We start from the raw sequence: 27,083 nt of genomic DNA on the forward strand, positions 1-27,083 counted from the left end.
AGAAAAATCTTTGGGGATAATCTGATTCAGTCTGCAAGAGAACTACCACTAGTAAGATGTATGTTACAGCAAGACTATGACCTGAAGCATACAGAGAAAGCTGCACAGAAATGTTTTAAAGACTACAAGGTGAATGTTCTGGTGAGGCCGAGTCGAAGCCCAGACCTCAACCTGGTAACCTTTTATTAAAAAAGCCAAATACTATTGACCATGATTGACTTATAAAATCAATAAGAGGGTAAAACATCCAAGAGGTTAAATACTTATTATAGGCACTTAAAGCCAGCGGCCAAATAGCATGACTTTAAGGTTAAATAAAAAATCAGCTACTTCTTTAGTTCATAAACTTTTTAATCTTTTATATACTGTGAGACACTCTTCTACTCTAGCAGACTGGTGTGCAGACTGTATGCCGTCATACTGAATAGTTAAAAAGACTACAAGTAAAGTTAGTGACAGCATAACTTTTTCCTGAGTGGAGTGGGACATCTGCCATTTTTAGGGTCCAGATGTCTGAACCCTGCAGGGAACAAGCTGTAAGCTCCATCATTATCACAAAGCGTAAAGAAGTGTTTTCATGCACAGTATGCAATGTCTCGTTACTCTGACCAGAACCTATGAATCTTCTTATTCCGCTGCAGAGCCAAAAGATGGCACAATGTGCTCCTTCACATGTGAACTCTGTACATTTTGCAGACATATCAAAATACGACCGTGCTGTTTTTATGAGGTACTATCCACCCACTGTGCTTGTTTGAATCCAGGTGATATGGTGGCTAGGAAGCCGTAAAAGAAAGCCACAGTCTTAGCTAGTTACAGTTCAGACCTTATGTTGGATCAGCAAAGCTCTAACTGTATTTAGAGCCTGTTTTTGGTGGGAGGGAAGGGACCTCGTCGTATATATTGTTGTTGCTTTAATAATAAGAGATACAGAACAAGTCAGAGACGTAATTTAAGCAACACTATGAAGGAGTAAACAAGCTGTGTAACTAGGAATGTGTGTTCAGCCAGCTAAATGAATAATCTTAGGGATGTAACATATCAAAATGTCAAGGTACGGTATTTATTGCAGTAGTTAAGAAAATAAACAAAAGAACAAATGAAGACTTGGAAGAAAGGTGAAGTCGGCATTTGTTTAACAATTGTACATTCTCTACGTAGCTAATGCAGCTACCTAGAGAACATGCTTACAGAGAGAATGCAGTTGCTTTGTGGGCTTAGCTTTAGCTAGGTTAGCAATATAGCTCAGTTAGCTATGTAGCTAATGTAGAGAATGTACCTACATGGTGAATGTAGCTGCTTTGTGAGCTTAGCTTTAGCTAGGTTAGGTTAGCTATGTTAGCTATGTAGCTAATGTAGAGAATGTAACTACATGGTGAATGTAGCTGCTTTGTGAGCTAAGCTTTAGCTCTGTTAGGAACATAGCTATGTTAGCTATGTAGAAAACTAACTACATGGAGAATGTATTTGCTTTGTAAACTTAGCTTGAGCAAAGTTGCTAAGTTAGCTGTGACGCAACATTATCTATGCAGCTATGTAGAGAACAAACCTGTGTTAGTTACATAGCTCTGTTAGCCACAGAGCTGTGTGATGTACATAGCCTGTATAGCTACATAGCTAATGTAGCTAAAGCTAAGCCCACAGAGGGACTGAATTCTCCATGTAGGTACATTCTTTCTACGTTATGTAGGTAGTTTACAGTAATGTATTAACAGCTATGTAGCTAGCATAACTATGTAACTGACATGGCTATGTAGAGAAGTTACCTACACTGATAATGTAGCTGCTTTGTGGGCTAAGTTTTAGTATGTTAGCAACATAGCTATGTAAAGAATGTACCTACATGGAGAATGTAGTCCCTCTGTGGGCTTAGCTTTAGCTACATTAGCTATGTAAAATTAGTTTTAGCTATGTTGCTAAGTTAGCTATGTAGCTACATTAGCTATGTAGCTATGTGGAGAACACACCTATGTTAGTCACAAAGCTCTGTTAGCCACATAGCTGTGTACACTGTGTAGCTTGTGTAGCTACATAGCTAATGTAGCTAAGCTAATCCCACAGTGACTACATTCTCCATGTAGGTACATTCTAGCTACGTTATCTAGGTAGCCTACAGAAATGTATTAACATAGCTATGTACAGGATGTAGCTGTGTAAGCTATGTAGCTAATGAAGGTATATAGATTACACAGCTGCGTAGCTTACATAGCTATAGCTAAAGTGGCTACATTCTCTCCATACATATGTTCTCTACATAGCTATGTTAGCTATGTAGCGATGGGCATAATTGATAAAATATTGATACCTCCTCTAGCTGACATGTAATTCTGGTGCTTACCATCAAGGGTTGCTGACTGTAAGTCTAAGAACTGTAACTTTAAATCACTTCCAGTGCCACTTTAAACGTTGCCTTATAAACGTTCTTTTTTAGACTTGAAGCCTATATAGTGTGAATTTTGAACACTTGGTGGTAATACGGTATACCCAGGTAAAACTGGGAAGGGTATATTCCTAGTCATCATCCCCTTCCATCCCCTAGCTTCAGCCATTGTATCAAATAGTGCCAAGACATGCTAACTGGCTTCTTTTTAGCTGAGGCTGGCGTGTGAACTAGTACCAAGAAATCTGCTGCCAAAGTTACACAGTGCTAAAAGCAGGCAACTGGGGTGCTCAGTGGAAATGAGATACACGCCATTCCTACAGGGTTATAATTCTGTTAGATCAACGTTGATACAGCTGTTTAAGGTGGAAAAGTTACATAATATTGCTTTAAAGCTTCAGTATTTTTGACCTCAGCCTGCCAACCTGCACATGTTAGATTGCCTTAACAACAACCTGCTGCATTCACACCCTCACTTACAACCTGGTACTAAAAGGAAATCAGGTTAAGGTCCATTAAAAACTAGGGCCAACCACTTCAGACACCAGTGTGCTCACATGCAGGCTCCCAGAGTCAGTCCTGGACTCTTTAAGGAGAGCAGAGGATGTGTGAAAGGGGCATTAGCAAGCATCTCCTTTGCCACAGCCACACCAACAGTGATCTGATACACTGTGACTGCCTTTCTTTAATTGCACTGGAGCTACTTGTCTCTCAGATTTGCTTTTAAAGGAGATGCTGTCACAGTTTCTTAATGCACTGACTTAAAAGAGGATTAAGATGTGTCAGACTGCAGAGAGCTCAGGTAGAGCTCTGATTTTTCTGAGACTTCAGTACATGTCTTCTTGAGTTTTTCTTTTTTAAAACATTTTGGCTCCACAGTGAGTGTTACATCACTGTGGACTTTAGATCTAGTTCAGGTTTCCTCCTCGGGGTATCTGTGGATATCTAGTGTGTATCTTGTGACCCTCTTCCTGTATCTCATTGAGAAAGAGTGTTTGGCATGCTCAGGTCGTTCCTTTGTATTTCCTTCCCGTCCCATGTGACTAACCCTGAGTAGCTGCCGTCAGCGCTCTGGGACTGGCTGTCCTCTCACTGTGCCTGTCAGCGAGTCACTCAGCCATGAGGCCATTCTCACTGTGAGGGCGCCAACACTTGAGGAGTGTCTGCCCGGGCCCGCGCTGGGGCTTAGCTGTTTCCTCTAACAAGCCCACTTTCCAGTGGAGTTGATTCCTCTCCAAAGGTAGGGTTGACTCAGCCCGCATCACGTTTATTGTCTTCCAACTGCGGCAGATTTTCTCTCTGACCTTCAGACATAACGCTGATCAATCAGCTTTACCACATGCTCTGATGTAATTGGTGCCCAGAGTTCAGGGATTTTTTGTTCCTTCCTTTAGACAATTACTAACACAGCTACAGGACTGATCAATTCTGCCTGTCAGGCACTGTAAACACAACTGCAGAGTAAGTAATGAAAGTGATTTATCTTTAAAGTCACAGCTGTAGCTCCCAGATGGAGCTGGAACACAGTGACTGCCAGCTGTGGATGCTTATCTGTCCTTCAGGACTTTAGCGACAGGGAAACCATGTGAGAAAGTGTCTCTAAAAGTTTATACAAACTTTTTGTCGGGCCCCAGTTTATAATCTGTGTTATCTCGAGACACTTTAAGAAAGAGGGCAAGTCTAGACCATACTCTTTGTTACAGTACTTGTAAAGACCTAACATTAATCATGGATTAACATGGATCATCAAACATGGATCATCCACTTCATATCTCCCTAAATGACCAAAGAAACAATGGTGGTGGACGACTCCTCACTCTTCACTGCAGGACAGAAAGATTTAGAAGATCTTTCATACCATCAGCAATAGGACTATACAATTCTACCGTAAACAGATGAGACTCCAGACAAATGAATTTCCCTTCAGGGATAAATAAAGTTATTGTAAAGTTATTGTATTGTATTAATCAGCCATGAGCACAGCACTAAATAACATTAAGTTTCTGCAGCAAGGAAAAAGTTTCTTTTAACAGCCAAAAACCTGAAGCAGCAGATGACTCATGTTGGCAACCTTCTGCTAGAGCTGTGTTAGGGATATAAAAGGACAGAAAACATTAGGAGAGAGAGATTAGGAAGATGGAGACAGAGAGTAAAGGGAGACGCAGACAGAGATGAGGGAGATATTTCCTTGACAGAGAGAATATGGAGATGCAGAAAGAGAAAAGAGGAAAAATCAGATAGAATGGAGAGGTAGATGCAGACAGAGTATTGAGATGCAAATGAAGAGGAAGATGCAGATGGAGAGAAGATGGGGATGAAGACAGAGAGACTCGGGAGATGCAGACAGAGAGGAGGAAGAAGCAGACTGAATGAAGAGGGAGATGTAGTCAAAGACTCAGGAGATGCAGACAGAGAAAAGAGGGAGATGCAGAGAGACTTGGGAGATGCAGACAAAAGACTTGAGATGCAGACAGAGAGAGGGAGAATCAGATTGAATGAAGAGGGAGATGCAGACAGAGAGACGAGGGAAATGCAGACAACGAAAAGAGAGAGATGCAGACGAAGAAAAGAGGGAGATGCAGAGAGACTTGGGAGATGCAGACAAAAGACTGGAGATGCAGACAAAGAGAGGGAGAAGCAGATTGAATGAAGAGGGAGATGCAGACAGAGAGACGAGGGAAATGCAGACAACGAAAAGAGAGAGATGCAGATGAAGAAAAGAGGGAGATGCAGACAGATGAGGCAGATGCAGACAGATGAGGCAGATGCAGACAGATAAAAGAGGGTGATGCTGACGGAGAGACTTGGGCAAAGCAGACAGAGAAAAGGGGGAGATACAGACGAAGAAAAGAGGCAGATGCAGACTGATGAAGAAGATGCAGACAGAGAGAAAAGGGGGAGATGCAGACAGAGAAAAGAGGGAGATGCAGAGAGACTTGGGAGATGCAGACAGAGAAAAGAGAGAAACACATACGGAGAGACGAGGGAGATACAGACAGATGACGGAGATGCAGACAGAGACTAAGGAGATGCAGACAGAGAAAAGAGAGAAACACAGACGGAGAGACGAGGGAGATGGAGACAGATGACGGAGATGCAGATGGAGACTCGGGAGATGCAGACAGAGAAAAGAGGGCAACGCAGACGGAGAGATAAGGGAGATGCAGACAGATGAGGGAGATGCAGACAGAGAGTCTTGGGAGATGCAGAAAGGGAGGAAGAAGAAGGAGATTGAATGAAGAGGGAGATGCAGACAGAGAGACAAGGGAAATGCAGACAAAGAAAAGAGGGAGATTCAGACAGGAGGTGCAGATGAAGAGGAAGATGCAGATGAAGAGAAGATGCGGATGCAGACAGAGAGGAGGAAGAAGCAAATTGAATGAAGAGGGAGTTGCAGGCAGAGACAAGGGAAATGCAGACGCAGGAAAGAGGGAGATGCAGACAGAGAGGAGGGAGATGCAGAAAGGGCAAACTAACTCTAACCCTTACCCTTAACTATGCAGACCAGCAGCACCAAAGTAATCCAGTTAAATTTGCAGTCGTAAAATGATAGCATGGGGTAAAATAGTGTGCAGCAATTGAAAAGAAATTCATGCTTAAAAATAAACAAGTGTTAGAGACTACAAAAACAAAGATCTCTCAAAAATCTATGCATTTACAAACTGCACAAATAAAGCCACAATTTGAATATTTCTGTAAGAAAATTAAGAAAGGGTATGCTCAGAAACAGGAAACTATAACCCAGTTACTCAAGGTGTTTTAAGTATTTCACAATTAAAGAAGTTATTTTGATTGCATGTATCCCCCTGTAATGCAGAAGCCCCCTGTTAAGCTGCCCTTTAAGCGAGCTCTTTCCTGTTAGCCCCCTCTCTCCCACAGGACCAGACTGCTGCTGCTCACTGGAGGCTGCCAGCCCACTGGCATCCAATCCAGAATATCTGCACTCAGGCGGAAACCACTCACGCAGGCACAGGCAGGCACCAGCAAGCATCTAAATGCAAGCAGAAACACAAACATTCTTAATTATGCCTGCCTATCTTCCTCTCCTATCTTGTCCTTCCTTTCTTTTTTAACACATACACCGCCTGCCTGCGCACGCACGCTAGCTCCCCTCCTTTTCAGATCTAGGCCAAGGTCATCGTCTGTGGCGACTCTGGAGGTAATTGCTCCTCTTATCACACTGCTGCTGACTAATGATGAGATGTGCCAGTTCACTCCGGAGGTTCAGCCTCTTCTCCAGCGTCATGGGAGTCACTGCGTCCTCCCTGTTTGGCTGCGAGGCTGAGAGGCCTGTCTGAAAATACCTCTCACAGGGAGAGGGACTGGCTGAGCAGTGATTAAAGCCCCAATTCTTTTTTAAACTAATGGGACATTGTGCAGAGCAGCTGCTTCACTTCCAGAACACTTCTCTGAAAAAAATTAGCCCTCTCTGCTGGAGTTTGATATCAAATAAAAGTGCTAATTTTACTTGAAATTGTTTCCTGCCACTTTGATTTCCAAGAACTGTTTTTGCGTAAAATGCCACGAGGCTGTTCGGCAGCTGTTGTGTTTCTCGGCTCAGTTCTGCTCCCAACAGTCCCGTCTTTGTGTGCCACATTGTGAAAAAGCAGTGAAATTCCTTGGAAGTCCCCAAATCCTGGGAATTGTAATGAAGCGGTTGCTAAGTTACGATCTATAGAGGCTATTGTGGACTCCTGTATGGATTCAACGGTACTACAGGGAGTATCAGTGGCCCACAATGCACCCTGCATTCCTCTGCTTTTCAGGATTTGTGGAGGGGAGTGGGGGGTTGCCTGAAATTTCCTGCTCCGTGATTCTCGTGAAACCAACATTTTTCAAAACAAACATTTTCATCTTTTCTTTCAAACTTTGATGTGTGCATCAAAAAAAAAAAGACCAACTGAAGGACTCTGCAGCCTTTCATTAATGTGCTGAAGGAGTTTTATTTTCAATTTCTGCAGCAGAACTACTCAGTGATATCTGTTCTTCTGGAAAAGAGGGCATCGGCATCGTAGCACTGGAGCTTACAAGAGTCAAATCTTGCCTTTGGGACGTCCTCTACAGTTGACTCTTCAACTCAAGCCTCCTTACCCTTTGTGTTTTGTGGGCAAGGAAATCTCCATCTGTGCCTTGGGATCTGTTTGGTAAAATCAATATCAGCCTCTGCTTACAAGAGCAGAGAAACTTGAAGCAGGAAGAGGAAGCTTGAACTGAAAAGTGCAAAGTATTCTTTCAAATCACTGCCTTTTCAAATCACAGACAGAACAAATAAATGACATGAAAATGTGAAAGATTTAGAGGCAAATATTGTTGCACCTTTTCTCAGGAGATGCACAGCTTTGCAAATTAAGTATGCATTTTCTAAAAAACATTTACTCTGCCAAAGTCTGCAGTGTGTTTTTCACTTTCTTTGTTAAACTGAGAAACACAGAGTGAAAGATAGATGAGGTTTCTGCCTCTCTCCTCCAATCCGTGTGTAACGGCACTTTTATGCACAGGTAGCCAGTGTCGTTTTATGTCACTGTTCTATTCTCTGCACTCTTATCAGCCTTTATAACTGAGAAAGTGACAGAGCAAGGAAACAAGTGGGCTATGTTGAAACACGCCCACAGGGAAACGTATTTGGCACACCTGAATGTGGTGCTACACCTGCTCGATGATCCCTGATCAAATTTAGTAAGATAATACAGGAAAGTTGTGTTAGAAATCATGGTTTACTTGCTGCTACTTGTCTGTTGTAGTTGGCAGTGCTGCATAAATGTGTTTGAGTATGTGTCAGACTCTGTGCAGCCAAACAGTGGGATGCTCCATTAAAGCTCCACAATAAAGTGCACATGCTAAAACTTTGCAAATAGGGCACAGCTTGAATTAGAGATGTTCCAATACAGTTTTCTTTCCCAATACAATTCCAATACCAAGGTGCTTGGTCTCAGCCAATACCAAGTACTGATCCAATACCAGTGTGAACTTTCTGGACTGACTGTGCAGACTAGCAAATTATTTTAGACCTATATTTGACTCAACAAATGGAATCATAATGTGCACCATCTCTGTCACAATAAAGTTGTTTTTCTGCTGATTATTGAGTTTTACTCCTTATCATTAAAATAACAATAATTAAGGGGGCTGCACCACAGGCTCTCTCTCTCCATTATGCTTTATTCAGGCAGCATGACGTGACTACAGAAGAGCCTGCCATTGGCTGACAGACCCTCACAAACAGTAACCAATATGACGGCTAATAAAGGATCATAATTGGATAAAATCTGAGAAAATAACGTTCAATATCTGGTTTACTGGTGTGGAATAAATCATTACAGTCTCGAAAAAGTCACATGAGCTCCGGGCTTGCTGAAAATGCTGCCATAAGGGATTTATGGTTCAAATGTAATTTATATTTTAATAAACTGTGTCACTTCTTTTCGTGTATGACAGCGCCGGTCTGGAAGGCGTTTTAACGATCACATTCAGAGAAAAAGTGTCTTTGCTACTGCAGTGGCTCCTTTAGTTCTTCTTCACTGCTCTAAAAACAGTAGCTCGTGCATGCAGTGCTTTCTGGCAGAGAAGAAGAATTGACTTCTGGTTTATAGCTCTAACATTTAGCATGGCTAAATGGAGCAAAATAAAAGCTAAACCAAATGGTATCGGTTCGATGCATAAACTTGTGCACTAGCTGATACCAATACCTGCATTTTGAACAGAATTGGACGTACTTCGGATACTGGTATTGGAATTGGAACAACTCTAGCTTTAATGCTCCTTTTATTATATTGTAGGGCAATCACTGCAAACACACACCAGCCCATTGAGACGCTGAGCCATTACGCAGCTTTTTGGGGAAAAAACACCACTATTCATGCAAATTAGCCATATTGCATTAAGGATCTAGTGACGAGGTTGGTAACAGCACAGCATCTGTAGAGTAAAGATTAACCTACCATCAGTAAGAGCTGATGGTAGTGCACTACAGTTTTTCTGATGCACAAACTTTCTAACCTGACATGCCAGATGGATTTGTTTTACACATCCAGCTTGGAAAGCTTCAACAGAACATGAACATGAAATGTTTGAGAAAAGGCAGAGGCTTTGAAAAAACTCGTAGTATGATTGGGTGAACGTTCTGTCCGTCCCATCTCTATGGGCCAATCAGAGCAACAAACCAATGATGTAGTTGCTATCAAGCTGCCTGTGCAGCTACTGATGAATGACGCGGAACATGGCAACTATAGACATGTAAGTACTTGTTTTGAAAAGAAAACAACTCACTGCTGTTCTTTGTTCTTCTTTTAACAAAGAAATGACACCAAGTTCTGATAAAACTGGCGCTTCAGCAGCATCCACACTAATCTCTTCCTCCATAACTGCACCAGCTCTTGCTGCTGCTTGTTTACATCACAACTCTGCTGCCCCTCATTGCTGATTGGTCCTGTCACTTTCTAACCAGGCCCAAATGGTTCAGATGGGAGCTTTGCAAGATGGATTCGCCAGTGAAAAACAAGGAAAATCAAGGCGAATCCTCTTCTTTGCAAGGTTACAAACTTTCCAGAGACCAGGAAACAATTCCACCTCTGTATGACGATCATCATAGTGTCATAATAACTCAAAAATTCATATGAAAAGGAGAAAAGAGGAAAAGGTTTTGCTCCTCTGTCTCCCTCAGAGCTCTTTTAACATCAACAATGAGGGCTGTGATTGGTCAGATGAGTGCTCGTCAGAATGAAACTTTGGAAAAAAATTGACCAGGGTTGAAAAAATATCAGATGCAGTTTTGCATGGCGACATCCTTTGTGGGTGTAAAAGCTTTCATTGACTAGCTGCATGCTCAAAAAATGTTTTTGTGCAAATTTTTTGCATGCAAAAAGCATTTGGAGTTCAAGGGCCTTAGACAGACAAAAAGCATTCATTTATAGATTCTGATTAGGGATGCACAGTATTGTTTTTTTTTGCCAATATCTGATATGCCGATATTTATGTATTAATTGTAGTCAATGTCGATATTGATATCAATATATAACTCTGGATCAGACCTAAAACTTCAGTCCTGAAAATGCACGTTTTAAGGGATGAACAGATTAACAAATTTCAGGCTTTAAAACAGACTTCCAAGTATGAGGAATGAAGGTGAATAAAGAATAAGATGATGTTAGCCTTTTTTTGTTAGTTTTGGACATCAGGACCCTTGGAGATAAATCTGCTCCAAACACCAATGAGAAGGAGCCAAACAACACCAGACTACAAGCCCGAACTCAAACCCACTAGCCCAGCCACATTACTGACTTCTCAAACACATTAGAGCTGAGAAAATAACACAGCTCTTCTATTATTCACCATTTATGCCAGCATTCTGGTGTAGCAAAATGGGACTTTACAACTTCATCCAAAGTATGAAAATTTTATATTTTCTTTGCTTAAGTGCCAAGTGTTTTGAAATATTCAGGCTTTTAATGCACTTGGTTTGTTATGGTTTTCCCTTTAACCAACATCAGGGTGAACAATTAAAAGCTTCTGACTCGGGTTTCTAAAGGCTCAACATGACAGCTTTGACATTTTCTCAACAAGGCATGAAGACATCCAAGAGAGGTGCTGAGAATCATCCTGAAACTTTCCTGAATTAAGACGATGCCTAGAGGAATAACAAGCAAGCTGTAATGAAAAGTGCATGACTAATATGTGAGAACTAGCGGGGCTTTAAGTCCTGAGATGCTCTCCTCAAAGATTTCTCTTAGCACCTTAAAGTGAAGCACATGCTGCAGCTACAGTAGCACTCCGGCTGCAGAGTGAGGGCGTTTATTCCAAATCGTTCTCAGTCTGTTCATGTGCATTATGGCCGTCAGATCCATCAGTCTTCTAAGACAGCATAACAAATTTCAGACAGCGTTCCTCTCTGCAATCTATTATGAAAGTGTCACACAGAATAGTGATGGCTGTCGCTGTGTGCACCAAATGAGAGAGGGAAAGCTGGCTCTCAGTGGCGTACTTAAAACCCAGTTCAATAAAAACAACTGCTTTAAAACAGACAAAATAAATTAAAAGTTCAAAGGAGAGGAGACATGAGGCCTTTCTTTCTTTATTAATAATGTCTGAGTGAGCAGATACTGCAGGATCTGGTGTGACAGTTTCAGAGCAAACACAGGAAAACAAGCTGTGACCAAAGCTTGACCATAATCATTATTTCATATCCAAACCAGGAACCAAAATCATTCTCTAAAAATCTCAGAATCATTCTGTATCATAACCTATAATCAGTCAGGAACACTCATCATACATTTAACCATTTTATTGCAAAATGGAGCTACATTTTAATTTGGCAGAGAAGGCTCTGCTCTAAAGATGCTCCCTGGGTTAGTCAAGCAGCACACTTTGACTTTTCAAGGAGTGCATGGCTAGAAACCCCCATATGAATAGATACATAAATGACAATGTGCATAGAAAACAAAGAAATTATTCTAGATGTAATGTATCCACAGTAGCATGAATCTGATTATGAAGGTGCAACAAGCTATAAGCCATAAAGGGGGCAGCGGGGGTGGGGGAGGTGAAGCTGACTTTAAGCTGACCGCAGCTGTGTGTATGAACTAATGGCAAGCTTCATCAATATTAGATAGAATTAACTGGTTATTTATGCTCCTATTGCAAATTTAATGCCCATTGCTTTATTGGAGGGGATTATCATTTTTCTGTCACTCATTTTGACTAAAATAAACAAATATAAAACCCAAAAAGGAGGATTTTTGTAAACCATTTTAAAAAATTGACACTTAAATTATTGCATAATGTGCATAAAATCTCTACTGCTGCAAAAACAATGTATTAAAATGCTGTTTTGACAAATTTCAAGTTAAAGTAACATTGCAACTTCTGTGATTTAATCGAATCTGGATCAAACAATAGATGGCAGCTAAAAACAATAAATATAAATACAAAATATCAAAAGAAAAAAAACAATAGAAATAAATAAAATAATAAAAAGACACAGGGGACCACACAACTCACGCGGTGTTAAAAGCTAAAGAATAAAAATGGCTCTTAAGACGAGACTAAAAACACTCCACTGTGGGGGCTGTTTGGATGTGGGGGGGGCGGAGCGTTCCAGAGTTTAGGGCCATCCACAGAAAATGCCCGGTCCCCCCTGGTTTTAAGTGGGCCTGCTGCTAAGAAGCAGCCCCACAGAATGATGCTGCCACTTCCATGCTTCACTAATTTTAGTTACTGAGCCTCAGCGGCCCCCAAACTGCAGACTTAAGTTGTTGTGATTACAAGAAACAAACAGAGATTAAAAGGTAGATTTCATGTTTTTAAATGTAATAAGGTTGAGGAGACAAAATTGTGAGTACAATCAGATGTCTTGTTCTGCCGTTTTTCCCTCAGAGCTGCATGTTCGGCAGGTTGTCTCCCTGAATGCATGATTCCTTTACTCCCTAATTAGTATTTTCTGAATCACCTTTTGTCACTGCACTGCTCCAGAGGAGATACTGTTTTCTCAACAGCAGTGGATTTCACTCAGAGTTCACAAGTGTACTGATGGAGATAAATGGAAGTTCAGCCTCTTGGTTTTGGTTTCTCACTTGGGCTTTTTTCCTTTCATCTCATTCTGCTTTACTCCGTCTGTCTCCGCGGTGTGTTTCCTGCTCTCCTTCTCTAAAACCTATTCTCCATTTAATCAGCTCTCCCAGGACTCGCTTCTGTATAATTAGAGGCTGAATCTTTAATCACCATGGATCCGGGGCAGGGAGAGCAGGGCATTTCAAACAGACACAAGCAGAAAATTAGCATGAGAGAAGATAGGGGCAACATGGAAACTGATGTGACAAAGTATTGCATCATTGACGTCATGACATTGCTGACAATCTTTGCAGACGTTCACAGACAGAGATGACATACCCGAGGTATAAGAGCCAGAATAACAGCCTTGTTCTGTTCATAATGCACAGCTAATTGATCCATGACAGCACTCTGTTGCTGGAATAAAAGGTCACAGGTTGCAGGAGGTCCTTACATAATAACAGCTGTTCCTCTGCTTCTGTCCCCTCTCTGCTCACCTTCTTCTGTCTTTTTACTTGTCCCCAGAATCACCATTTATTTTCTTTTTCAACCCCACGTCCTCTCCTCTATCCCCGTCACATTTTAATTTTGCCCAAGACATTTCATTTTTGCTGCGTAATTTTACTTTGTCAGAATGTTTTAAACAGCAGAACGGACATTTATTGTTTCCCATAATGCTTTGCCGGCTCTTGTCAGAACTGCTTTGTCAGCAGCAGCAGCTGCAGAAAAAGTCCAGACACTTTTCAAGGGTTACTGAACAAAAGATGTGATTAAAAAGTAGAGATCTAGACTTTTAGTTGAATATTTCTCTCACACTGTAGAGGGGCAGTGTGGCAAATCCTGTTTGTGTATTTGTGCGAATTACAATCACATCATCAAAGAACGTTCTCATGCAGTTTATTCATAAGGAAACTTTGAATGCCAAGCAATAAATTCTCTCATATTGGACTGGGCCACTCCAGAACCCCCCCCCCCCCAATTTTCCTTAAACCATTTCTGTGTAGCTTTTGCTGTAATCTTTGCCTAAGCTGTAGTTCTCTTGTAGACTGAATTAGATTGTCCTCCAGGATTTACCTGTATTTGATGCATTCAATTTACCCTCTACCTTTTTACGCCTTCCAGGGCTGGCTACTGAGAAGCATCCCCACAGCATGATGCTGCCACCACCGTGCTTCACAGTGGGGTTTGTGCATTTGTAGTAGGGCTGGGCAATTAATCGCAAATTACTAGTAGATTAAATTGCGATATGGCCTGCTGCAATTTTCAAATCGCAAAAGGTGCAATATTTCTTCAACTTGAAATGTGAAAAAATACCAGTTTAATATCATATTTTTTGAAGCAGCAGAGATTTTATGCACATTATGCAAACATTCAAGGGTCAATTTTTTTACAATAGTTTACAGAATTCCTCCTTTTTGTGATTTATGTGTGTTTTTCTTAATCAAAATGAGTGACATGAAAATAACGATGCCCTTAACCCTTTACCTACTGACCCAGCGCTGGTGCTGTGTTTTATATGCCCGGAGTATTATTACCGTAACTCTGTCTCCCACATGCCTTTTGGTGAACTGTCGTCCAGATTGAATCTGTGTTCTGACTTCTTCTTTTCAAAAACCTTTTCTCTGAGTCGCTTGGAGTGTTCTTTTGTCTTCACAGTGTAATGGTAGCCATAAATACTGATGAACCAGTTATTGGACCTACCAGACATCATTGTCTTTATACTACAATCACTGAGACACATTCACTGCACTCTCGTGATTGAGAATACTAGGCACAGATTGACTGGACTTCTGTTGAATTAGGTCAGTCAGTGTAAAGGGGGTGAATATTTATGCAGTCACTTATTTTACATTATACTTTGTCAAATGTGTTTGACTTTCAAATACATTTAAGTTTGAATAAAACTTTATTCATAGCTCAGAAGCAAACATCTGCAGCATAATAGGTGACTGTGACCGCTCTGTCCCTGCATAGGTGAAGTAAGGGTTAAAGCCTGTTTCATGTTTAAAAGCAACGCTGATGTGAGTCGACAGGCCGGACTTTCTGAGGTCCTCAGCAGAGAGCTGGACCAGCTGACGAGGTGGAAACGTTTTAGTAGCTCGGTGCAGACACAGCTGTTGTGTACCACTTAAAAATAACATGGAGACACATTTTTAGCCGGGCTTTTCACTTTTAATGTTTTTGCTTTAAATTTAGATGGCTTGATTGCTGCTGTGTTTTGACCTGTGATGCTGCAGCTGAATATGGAGATATAACAGTGGACTACTGAAGTAAAACATCCAGTTTTGTGTTGGTTATCACTGACTTTAAGTAGCTTTGCTCATTTTATCCAACTTTTAGCTCGGCCCTTTCCCGTCATCAGAAGCCTTCTGGAGTTTCTTCTGCTGGCTTGGCGACAAATATTCAGCGCACGATCAGAGCTCATTCTGTGAGCTGCCAAGACGTTAGAGATCCTGATATATTAAAGTGCCCTGTAGATTATGTTTTAATGCTGACAGATTGATCCTATTCATGCCCTGAATTCTGCAAAGAAGCTAAATGAGAAGCAGGACAGTGCAATGAAAAGATAAGACTGTCTTCACAGAGCGGTGTTAAATATAGAGTCAACAGAATAAAATGCTTTATCATTTATTTAATGCAGCATCCTGATTTATTGATGAAAATACCAAAAAGTTGCAGCATTTCAGTTTCAAATCCTTTACCTTACAAGCCCTCTGAATGAATAGTTTTGATATGTATGCATTTGAAGTATTCAGTGGATTTTTTCATGTATTTGTGTTCATTTATGTGCACAAAGCTCTGATATATGAAACAAACAGACCCACATTGCCATGCAAATCTGCCTTCTTCCTACTACATTGTCTTATATAGAGATGTTCCAGTAACATTTTTCCTTCCCAGTACCAATTCCCTTACCAAGTACTGGTCTCATACTGATGTAAACTTTCTGGACCAACCGTGCTGTGGAAAACTGGCATGTTGTTTTAGCCCTCCTGAACTCAGAACTCAGAACACAGATATAATGGAAATGTACGGCCTCTCCTTGACACTTGTTTTTCCTGCTACTTATTGTGAGTTTTACTGCTAAATATTAGAATAACAGTGACACATCACAGGCTCTCTATCTCAACCTTTTCAGCTCACGACCCCCAAAATAAAGGTTCCAAAGACCAGGGAACCCCCTGTACCTAAAGGTGATTGAACACAGCCTTAGACAAAGAGTATAGTCATGTGAAAGAGTGACCAATTTTGGTTTGAAGTGGCAAAAATTGGCATATAAAGTATTAAAAGGGGAATAAAAAGTGGCTAGAATGGGTTAAAAATTGCAAAAATGGGCATAAAAACTATCACATAGTTTGTCCATGTATATGTGTTCCTGTAAAGCGTCCTTGAGTTTCTTGAAAGGCACTATATAAATTCAAGATATTATTATTATTATTATTATTATTATTATTATTATTATTATCACTGGGAAATAGAAACAGGGCCAAAATGGGTTTAAAGTGGCAAAAATGGGAATAAAAAGTATTAAAAAGGGATTAAAAATTACCAAAATTGGTTTGAAATGGCAAAAAATGGCAATAAAATTAAAAGGGGAATAAAGAAGTGGCCAAAATTGGTTGAAAGTGACAAAAATTACCATAAAAGTATTAAAAAAGGGATAAAAAATGGCCAAATTTGGTTTAATGTGGCAAAAATTGGCATAAAAAATATCAAAAGGGTAATAATAACAGGCCAAAATGGGTTTAAAGTGGCAAAAATGGGCATAAAAAGGATTAAAACTGATTAAAAATGACCAGAATGGGTTGAAAGTGGTAAAAAATGGCAAAAAAAAAAAAAAATTCAATAGGGGAATTTAAAAAGTGGACAAAATTTGTTAAAAGTGACAAAAATAGGATTGAAATGTATTGAATGGGGATTTAAAAGTGGCAAAATGGGTTTAAAGTAAGAAAATGGGTGAAATGGGAAGAAATACTGGGTTAAACTGGCAAAAATGGGTATGAAAAATGGTTTATAGTGGCAGCAGTCACCAGACGCAACAATAGGTAGAAAGCAGCAAGAGTTAGTTTCCATAGGGGCAAAAGTAGGCAAAAAAAAAGTGGTAGAAAGAGTTTGAAATTGATAAAAATGAGTTTTAAGCATCAAAAATGTGTTAAATTGACTTAATTGGTTGGAAAAATTATAAAAAGGGTAGAAATATGGCAAAATTGGTGTAAAGTGGCAAATGTGTGCTTAATAAAATATTCTTAGTTTTTTTAAAAGGCATCTGGAGACCCCTTCTAAGTGTCTCATGACCCCCAATGTGGTCCCGACCCCTATGTTGAGAATCACTACGCTATTCAGTCTCCATAATGATCTGCGTGTTAAAGCATGAACAGTTTGACACAGCATGATGACAGAACAGCCTGCCATTGGTTGACAGCCCCCATAAAGCAACATCATGGTCGTAAACATTCGTTAGCATTTGTTAGCATTCATGCTAGCTGCAACCAATTATTTAAAATATATTAAAAATGGACAAAAAGACGTTCAATATTGTTTTAACTAGTGTGGGTTTAATTTTAAAGTCCCCAAAAAGTCTCAGTAGAAAACCTACGAAGAAATGGATAGCATCAATGGAATGGTCCAATGGCTAGCTTCAAGAGAAACATAAATAAGAGGATAGGATTCATGGTTTAAAAGTTATTTATCGATGATAACCGTCGTCACTTCTTGTCGTACGAAAACGCCAGTGTGGAAGGGTTTCTAACAAACGCATGCAGACTTGAAAATATTACATGTCTTGCTGCTTCCAAACTCTGCTGCTGCTGCAGTTTGTCCTTTGTTTGATTCTTCTTTGTTGTGTTAAAACATTAGCTTGTGCATGCAGTGTTTTCAAGTAGAGAACCGATTTCAGCAGTATCAGACGTATTCCCGATGTTGTTTTTAAAATTGGAACAACTCTAGTTGGGTTGTCAACTTTTATACTTTTCAATGCCATCCATGGAAGCAGCCAGGTCACAGTGATAGCAAGTTAACCCAGACGTCCCTCACACCAGCGACACTTTCTGTGTCCTCCTGGGGGATCTTGACATATTACCAGTCCAGATATGGGATATATGGGATATACAATCCCTCCAGTGAGCCCTGGGTCTACCGTAAGGTCTCCTACAAGTTGTATGTGCCCAAAAGACCTCCAAAGATGGAACCCATTTTTTATAACAGATGTTTTAAAAACATACAATCTCCTTTTACAAAAAATTACAATCATCAAAAAGTACCAAAGCTTTATAAAAACTAGATGCATAAGAGAGGATTTAGTCCTTTAACCACAACAAAACAAAACTCCTGCAAGTTTTGATACTGAAAACAAGAAATAAGCCAATATTGGATGTCTAGAACTTCTATATTTCTTGCCATTGCATTGGTTTGATTTTACAAGTGTCATATTAAAGTTAAAACTCTGGTACCGAAGTATTTATACACGTCTGGCCTCGTCTTCTTTGGTATTAGGAGCTTTTCCTTGACACCTATGGACCTCTGTGTTTGATACTTACAAATACATGAAGCAGCACTCAGCCATCTTGGCTCTTTTTGTAATCAGTGTTCAAAGTTCTGGTATTTTAACAACACAACCCTGTGATACAGTCGTAGAATCTGACTGTTTTACAGGGAAAAAGAAGCTGCAATCAAAATGTAATACTGCATTTCTAAAAAGAAAAATCTCTGTGTTCCCACAGTATGAATTCAAAGCCAAGAACATCAAGAAGAAGAAGGTCAGCATCGTGGTGTCTGTGGACGGGGTGAAGGTGATGCTGAGGAAGAAACAGAAGGTAAGTTGACTCATAAATGAGGACAAAGCCTGTTTATACTAGTCTCTGCATAGTCAAGACATATCTAATTTTAATAGATGGCTTGGTGGTTTCAGTGTTTAATCCCTGTATTTTTGATGCAGAGAAAAGAGTGGACGTGGGATGAGAGCAAGATGCTGATCATGCAAGATCCCATATACAGGTCAGTCACGCCTCTCACATGCATGACTGTTAAATAAACACTGTATGCAAAAAAATAGGTTGGTTATTCAGATTACTTTGCACATGCAGACAAATAAACTGCTTGGTATTCATGCCAGTCTGTTGGTTGCACTCTGCATGTTCTGGTTAGTTTTAACCAGAGTAATTACTCTGAGTACGCTGCACATAATACATACTGTATGCCTCTCAGAGGAAATAAGATCCTTTCACTGGGTCTCTGAGGAGGAGGCTGAGATTGGCTTTGTAGGCCATCCCATGTACTTTATCATGCAGGGCTAATGTGCATGAATGTAGTGTACTTCAGGTGCCAAATGCATTTACAGTCACAATGCTAGTTAATGAATAATCTATGACTTGTACATGTAATTGGTTGAGCATATGTCAGTGTACTTTTGAGTTTGTAATTTGCTTCCTGGTCTCTGAGTATTTCACTTATTTTCTTTTCTAAGCATTTGAACAACAAGGTTTTTATTTTATGTGCACAAAGAAAATGTTTTTATTTCACAATCCCAGCAGCGTCTCTGTGTGCACGGTGCCAATCTTTGACGGCTCGGTGTCGCTGTCAGTCACTGTCTGACAGCTTGTAGCAATTAAAGAGTAAAGTGTCAAGAAAAGGTGCAACCTGCCAGGTGAAGAGCAGGGCAGAGGAGTTTATGATGGCACTATAAAATGTACACATTTAATGAAAAGGACCAGAAAAAGCAGTGGATAGTAGAGATTTTAAGGGTGTAAAATAAGATTTTACAGCTAACAGTGACAACATATTGAGATAAAAATATAATCAATTTGTAGGCATACTGGAGATGTATTAATTTAAGGTTTAAGAAGAAGGATATCAGGTTTTGACAACAGTTTTACTATTGTTCACAGCTCCTGCTTACTTGTTTGTATGATTTTGCTTTTTTATGTGAGAAATAAACATTTAAAATAATTTAAATCAGGTCAAATAGACATTTCAGAGATTAAATGAAGTGTGACGCGGCTAAATAGTGCGAGGCAAACAGAGAGAGGGTAAATAATGAATATAACTGTGGGGGGATTTCACTTAGCAAAGCAGCATCCCATCAAGAAAGAGTGGATGTGTTAAATGAAATTATCCTTGCGCATATCTCTGAGTTCATGGCTGCAAATGTGTTTATAGGGTCAGATATACCACACACTGCAAATGCAGTCACTTGTTTTTTAGTGGTAATTTGTCTATCATGTGTAAGGAATCTGCAAATTTCAATTCAAGTTTCCTTTTTTAATATCTTGGATTGCGAGGAGGATGGAATAGTTGCACAGCATTAAATCTGCCTAAATTTGCAGTTCTTTGATAGCATCTTGGTACTATATGTTTAAAAATAATGCATTTTGAAACAAATGAAAGTTGTTTCATGTAAAAGTACTACAGCTGTTTTATAAGACTGCTGTGTTGTCCAATAATAAATCAGCTGCAAACTGCAGACAAATGTCTACATACCGACTAAATGGCACAAAAAAATTGCAGTTTCAATCCCCAAACAGTGTTTTGTGTGCAATGTTGGCAGTATGCAGAAGTTTTCCTGAGATTTCTGACAAATGAAAACATGAAATTATCAGATATTAGTAGCCTGGGACTTTTTTTTGTTGCCGTAGCGGAGGGGTGTCGAACTCAGTCACAGCAGGGGCCGAAATCTGAATTTAGGTTTAACCTGAGGGCCTAAAAGGGTCAAGATTTAACTCAAAACTGTCAACCATGTTCTCACAGGTAATGAATTTTGGGGGAAATTAAACAGTGATGATAAATGATTTTAAGATTTCTAAAAAAATAAGTCAAAATGTCTGTGTCCATGTCAAATAAATACTAAATAATAAATAAATGAGTTTAAAGGATAAAAATCTGAGATAAAAAGTCAACTTTATAAGTCCAAAAGTTCAAAATACAAAATTAAAAGTCAAAATAAGGTTTTTAAAAGGCAAAAATATATGAGTTAAAGAGTTAAAATCATGAGTTTAAAGTTCGAGATATGAGATAAAATACAAAATCAAGAGTTAAAAAAATCAAATTAGAAGATAAAATTCAAATTTTGACTCTAAAAGGTCAAAATGTGGGATAAATTTCTCGATCAGGAGTTTGAAAAGTAAAAACATGGGATTAAAAGTCAAAGTTAGGAGTTTAAAAGGTCTGATTGATTTAAAATGAAAAATTGTGAATCTCAAAGGTCACAATATGATGTAAACTCTGTGGGTGTGCTTCCTTTGCAGTAGTCTAAGAAGCAGTGTGTTATACACAGAATGTCAGTTCTGGTGTAAGTGTAGGGCTCTGTTTTGCTGCTTGTGATGCTGCATTCTTTTGTGAATTTTCATTTGTTGTCTTGTTTTGCAGGATTTTCTACGTTTCTCACGACTCCCAGGACTTAAAGATCTTCAGTTACATTGCGAGAGACGGGTCCAGTAATTCCTTCAGATGTAACGTCTTCAAGTCAAAGAAAAAGGTACAAAATGCCCATCCACCGACTGCATACATGAAGAGCTGAGGGCTACACAAGAAGATGTAGGCTGAAAACTGGTGTTAGTTGATTAGCTTAGCATCAAACCAACATACCTGCTCTTGATAACAACTACCTGGTTAACTTAAAGCTACAGCACTCTTACAGTTAAGAAACAGACTGAAATAATCCTGATGTATCTTTAAGAGAAGCAAATAAGACCATCAGCAAAAGTCCACTTCTAATAATGATATTTAGGAAAAACCTCACTGCGCACTGATTGGCATGTCTCATTTGATTGGCGGATAGCTTGACGCTTCCTCCAGAAGACCGGTCTTTGTGCAAGCTTAGCTGACAGGAAGTGGAGCATAGTGGGCGGGCTCTTGTCTGCCGTTCGGTTGATCCAAAGTTTGGTTGAGACAGCGATTTCAATATGGAGGCCGCCACGGATTGGCTTCAAAAGCTGTTTGAGTCCCCCTATTATAAGCAGACGGCTGACGTCACACAGGCTCTGTCCAATTCTTTCTACAGTCTGTGATTGCTTCACACGTCTATTTTTTTAGACAGGTGTGTCAGAGAGCGAGGTATCCAACAAACAATTCAAAGAAAACTCCTGCACACTTTGTGACATCTCTGATTGTTGGAGCCCGCTGTTTACTGTGAATTTTGGATATCAGCTGCCACTACCAAAGCTAAAAATTGTGAAAAAGCGGATCATAACCATTGAGCTCTGTGGTGACAAAGCTGGCACAACATGTGTCACCTGGCACAAGATCAGCCATGAGAAAAATTCAGTTGCAGTAGCTGGGTTTCAACCTGTAGAGGGCAGTGGTTCTTCATATTCTGACTTCAAATTAATTTACATTCAATCAGTCTTTAGGTTTTTTAATCTAGTTTTCCTAAGTTTGGCCAGACTCTGTCCAAAGCTAAAACAAATCCTCATACAACGGCCTCGTCAACTCTTGAACATGGTTCATGACTCGGTAAAAAGAATGCTCTTCTGCCACCCCTTATAAGCCAACCGTCTCCCCTCTGTATCTTCATATTTAATGGACCAACATCTCACTCGATTCCCCAGGATGTTAAACTATTCCCTTAACATTTAACTACTGATACAGAACTGTTAAATATTAAATAAGACTTTTCTGGGGAATTAGCTTCATGCACAGCTTCACTGCCGCCGTTATGTTTCATCACCCCTGAGATATCTGTTTAAATAAGTGAAAATAAAACCGCCTGTTATCACTCATACAGAGAGAGGGGAAAGCAGATATCAGTTTTTCCAGCTACTGCTGCATCACTTAGATTAGATCTCTCCTTTTCAAACTTTGTTGCTGTCATCTATTTGTTGATTCATATTTCCAGATGAATGCAGCAACCAGATGGTTAAATTTAAGAAGCATTGCAAGCTGGATTCACTGTCATGTTTAATTTCTCCCTTCTGCTGTTTGTATTTAGTGTTTTTCCTTTTAATCTTTCTCTAGAACTAATTTCCTTTATTACTTTAGCTCAGTAAATCAATTCTGGTGTAAAATCCAATTTCCAGCAGCTTTGATATCCATCAGCTTAGCGCTGCAGAACTTCAGCCTGTGCTGAATGCAGACTAGATGCACACAAGGACGAGATTAGATTGTGGACACCTTTCCTGAAGCTGTGGCTGCATTTGCAAGCTGCTGCCATCTTGGCTCAGACATCTGGTAATCAGTCAGCTGTTAAAAAGAAGTATTACACATAGAAAATGATGTTATTGGTCTTTCAGCTACAGTTTTTACCTCCTGCATGTTCTAAGGATGACTGACAGTGTGGATGCTTTATCTGCAGCGGACTGATGTCACTGATTCACTCCTCTTAAAGCAGACAGGAGGATGCAAACAGGACATTTATTCACTTTAGTGTCTGCCAATCATTGAATACCACCCCTCCTAACACTGATTTCTTACCTCAGCTTCTCCTCTCTCTGTTTCTCACCTGTCAGACTCAAGCCATGCGAATTGTGCGGACAGTCGGCCAGGCCTTTGAGGTTTGCCATAAGCTCAGTCTGGAGCATGCTGAGCAGGACGCAGACGGGCAGGCGGACGGCGAGAGTGACAAGTCCACTGAGGAGTCCAGCAGTAATGGTGAGGGGTTAATGTTCTTCCTAGACAAATTCACATTTTAGAGCACAAGATAGCAGTTACGTCTGTTTGGCTGTCGTCCTCTGTGTAAGATTTCAAAGATAGAAGACTAGTGAGAGATGTGTCTAAAGACCCCAGAACAAAAGCTAAGACAGAAGTGAAGGACTCAGCAAAGAACCAGTCCACTTCTGCAGAGGAGACACCTTCAAACCAGACTGAAGTCTGCTCAGGACTACCTGGAGAAAGATTCTGATACTGGAGGCATCAGATGGTGATGTTTGGAGAAAGAAGGAGAGGCTTATCACCCAAAGAGCGCCACAGTAAATCACAGTATTATGCCCACTGAATCTTATTGAGGTGGAAGGAGTCATGAAGAAAGAAGGGTATGTGAAGATTTAGAAAGAAAACCTCAAGCCGTCTGGGTCGTCGTTTTGTCCAAAGCATCCATGTCTCCTGGTGAAGAATTACCTCCAGAAGACCAAAGTGAACCTTACTGACTTTCCTGCATAAAGCCCTGACTTGGATCCCATTGAAAAATCTGTGGGCTGAACTGAAGATGAAAGTCCATGCCAGAAGACCATCAAATCTGGAAAAGCTTGAGAGATTGACCAATGAAGAATGGGCTGGGATTCCTCTGGAGACGAGTCAGAGACTAAAACTACAACAAATGACTGCAGCCTGTTTTACAGCAAAAAGGAGACACAACTGATTGTTAGCATCAGGGGATCATCATTTAGACCCTGGTAGTTTTTATTTTTGTGAAATAATTGGGGTAAGCTGTGTTATAATTTCCTTGCTCTTTTTAACAGCAGTTGGGATACTTTAAAAAAAATTAAACTTTCATGGGAGGGTAATCATTTCATCCTCACCTGTAGCATTTTATCATATTCACCAAAGTCTACAAATAATTCCTGGACATAAAGCACAGAGATAAAAGTCTGCATTCTTAAACAGGGCTATAGCTGCATTAGAAGCTCTTTAGGCTGTCTTAATGCTGCACTACTTTAATGCTGGTGCCTTCCTCAAATTTACAACCCTCTGGACACCTTCAAGGCAAAAATGTACACCTACAAAAAAACTGCCATTAAATCATCAAAGGGTTAAAATTCTAAAAATTATCCCTTTAATGCCTGATAACTCAAATAATAACCAGAAAATTCTAATTTTTTGAAACTGACATGTTTTTTTAACCTTCTACCAAAATCCTTGGGGAGCAGGTGGCCGAGCGGTTAAGGCGTGCCCCATGTACGCAGACGGCCTGGGTTCGAATCCAGCCTGAGGCCCCCTTATTGCATGTCTCTCTCCGCTTTCATCCCTGCTTCCCACTCTATCCACTGTCCTCCTTTATCAAATAAAGGTAAAAAATGCCCGAAATAAACCTTTAGCAAAAAACAAAAAAAACCTTCTACCAAATTTCAAAAAAGAAAAATTGCCATAAATTTAGTTTTCTGGGTTTTTCTTTTGTATCACACTTAAAACATTAGGTATATTGGCAACTGATAATCCACTAGAGGGCATTTTTATCATTTATCAGATTGTACTTAAATGTTTTTAAGTAATTCATGGAGCATGTTGATCAGATAGTGTTCTCATAAAAGTGTATATCAAATATGATACAATAGGCATTAAGGGGTTATTAAATATTTGGTATTTTTTATCAAGTCGGAAGTTGTTCAAGAGATTGATGAAAAAAAGTAGAGAAAAATAAAGATGTATGATGAATTAATAGCAGTTTTTTGTATGTGTACATTTTTGCCACGAAGGTGTCCAGAGGGTGCAAAATGCATCAATAGAGTATAAATGACATGTAAGAATAAAACATGTTGGATTTCAAAAATTTAACTAGAAAAAAAGTTCCTGCAAAAATGTATGCCACAAGCTGTAAAACTGCCAAAATGATCACAAATTTAAAAGAAAAAGTTGAGAAAAATGTACAAAACTGCCCGAGGGGGGTATAAGGGTTAAAACAAACACTAAAGTCAGCATGCTAGCATTCTGATAATTAGAACGCACAGCTGATGCTGATGGAAATTTTATCTGCTGCCATTAGAGGGAAAGTCATGGGACCAACAAACTCATCAGTGATGATCCTCAGGGCATCATTGATGACTGCAGAAGTGCATGTCAGTGTTTCCTACAGTTCTTTCCAGCCTGCTCAGAGTCATGGAGTAGTAATGCTTTAAAAATGTCTTATCTTGTTGAACTAAATTAGAAATGTAGAACTGGTGGACCTCTTGTTGAGAACTTTATTCATTATTAGTTCTTTATTTTGGCTTCAGCTCATTCAACAGACACACCCACACCATCCTGGAGCAGATTTTACTGCCTCATTTTTCATGATTTTGAAGCTTAATTTTTTAAACTTAGAGATGTTTAATTTGACTGAAATTTGATGTAGGGGTTCATAACACAGTGAACTATCATATAACAAACCTAAATACAGATTTATTTTTCACTTTACATGGTCTTTAAGCACAGTGTTAAGGTGGAGAATGTGGCATTTACAGTTCATTCAGTGCAGTACACTGTTCCAGCCTTTATTTGTCATTCTGGTGACATAGCTTCCATCTGTCTCCTTTCTAAAGCTCAACCCTGCTTGTTTATTTGGATTACACGCCCTTTTTACAGCCTAATTGGACCCATGAACCCTCTCTGGTTCTCCAGATCCTCCCGGTGATCAAACAGCAATGACACAGATGTCCGGTTTCTCTGGAATATAAACTGATTTACAGAACAACGTGATCTAATCTTGATTTTCTGAGGCCTCACACTCTGATCAGTTCATGTGTGATGGAGGATGATGGTGGGAAAGATTTCTGTGATTATGACTCTACTGTCATTGGACAACAGGAGAGGATGATAGCCAGTGTGGCCAGTAATGACTGTTATTTGGACTGTGAGAGAACAGTCGTCGGGCTCTGAGCTAGAGTTTTCTGATGCTCAGAAATGGTGGATAATGTTAGGGTGCAGAAAACAGACCTTTTATGTTCTCTAATTTTAAAATTCAACATCTGTATTTTACAGCACAATGTGTTTTGGTATTTTGATAACATCTAAGGTTAAATTGTGCATGGAAGACTCTGGTGAAATCTTCAACAGCATTACCAATGTCTTGTTTTCTTTGTGAATTTCTTCACAGGTCGTAAACTGACCGGAGCAGAACAAGGAGAGGAAGAGGAGGAGGGCAAGAGTGGAGGAAGAAGAGAAGATCCTTCAGCTGGCACCTCGATCTGTGAAAAAGCTGTCAGTGAAATCCTGCAGAGTCTGGCTGAGCTGAACGTGGTCAAACCTGGACAGACCATCATAGTAAGACACTGCAGGATGAACACGCACATTTGCACTCACATTGCTCTGAATCCCAAAGATGGTTACCTCTCGTATGCCATCACACGGTCATACAGCACAAGTGTGGCAAACACAGAAAACATGACAACAAATTTACTGACTTTGTGGCTTTTTTTTTAGTCATTTTTGACAAATACTTTAGCACTTCTTTATTCTGCAAGGCAGTGCATTGATAGTAAACCCTATGTCCACATTGCATACTTGAACTTGTGCATGCACATGAACCATGCTGAAGTCC

The 27,083-nt window shown here is 39.9% G+C and overlaps 1 protein-coding gene across 2 annotated transcripts in view; it reads left to right on the forward strand.

Annotated features, from left to right (window-relative positions):
• si:dkey-34e4.1 (carboxyl-terminal PDZ ligand of neuronal nitric oxide synthase protein) overlaps window positions 1–27,083 on the forward strand; it is a 96,526-nt gene that overhangs the window by 32,954 nt on the left and 36,489 nt on the right. For both annotated transcript variants that reach the window (XM_041810186.1, XM_041810187.1), the window contains exons 3-7: window positions 18,643–18,735; window positions 18,858–18,916; window positions 21,284–21,392; window positions 23,362–23,503; window positions 26,640–26,806. In XM_041810186.1, the coding sequence (XP_041666120.1) occupies window positions 18,643–18,735; window positions 18,858–18,916; window positions 21,284–21,392; window positions 23,362–23,503; window positions 26,640–26,806 (570 nt within the window). The remainder of the gene's footprint in view (window positions 1–18,642; window positions 18,736–18,857; window positions 18,917–21,283; window positions 21,393–23,361; window positions 23,504–26,639; window positions 26,807–27,083) is intronic.

The sequence above is a fragment of the Cheilinus undulatus genome, linkage group 17, assembly GCF_018320785.1.
Source record: "Cheilinus undulatus linkage group 17, ASM1832078v1, whole genome shotgun sequence".
NCBI lineage: Eukaryota > Metazoa > Chordata > Actinopteri > Labriformes > Labridae > Cheilinus > Cheilinus undulatus.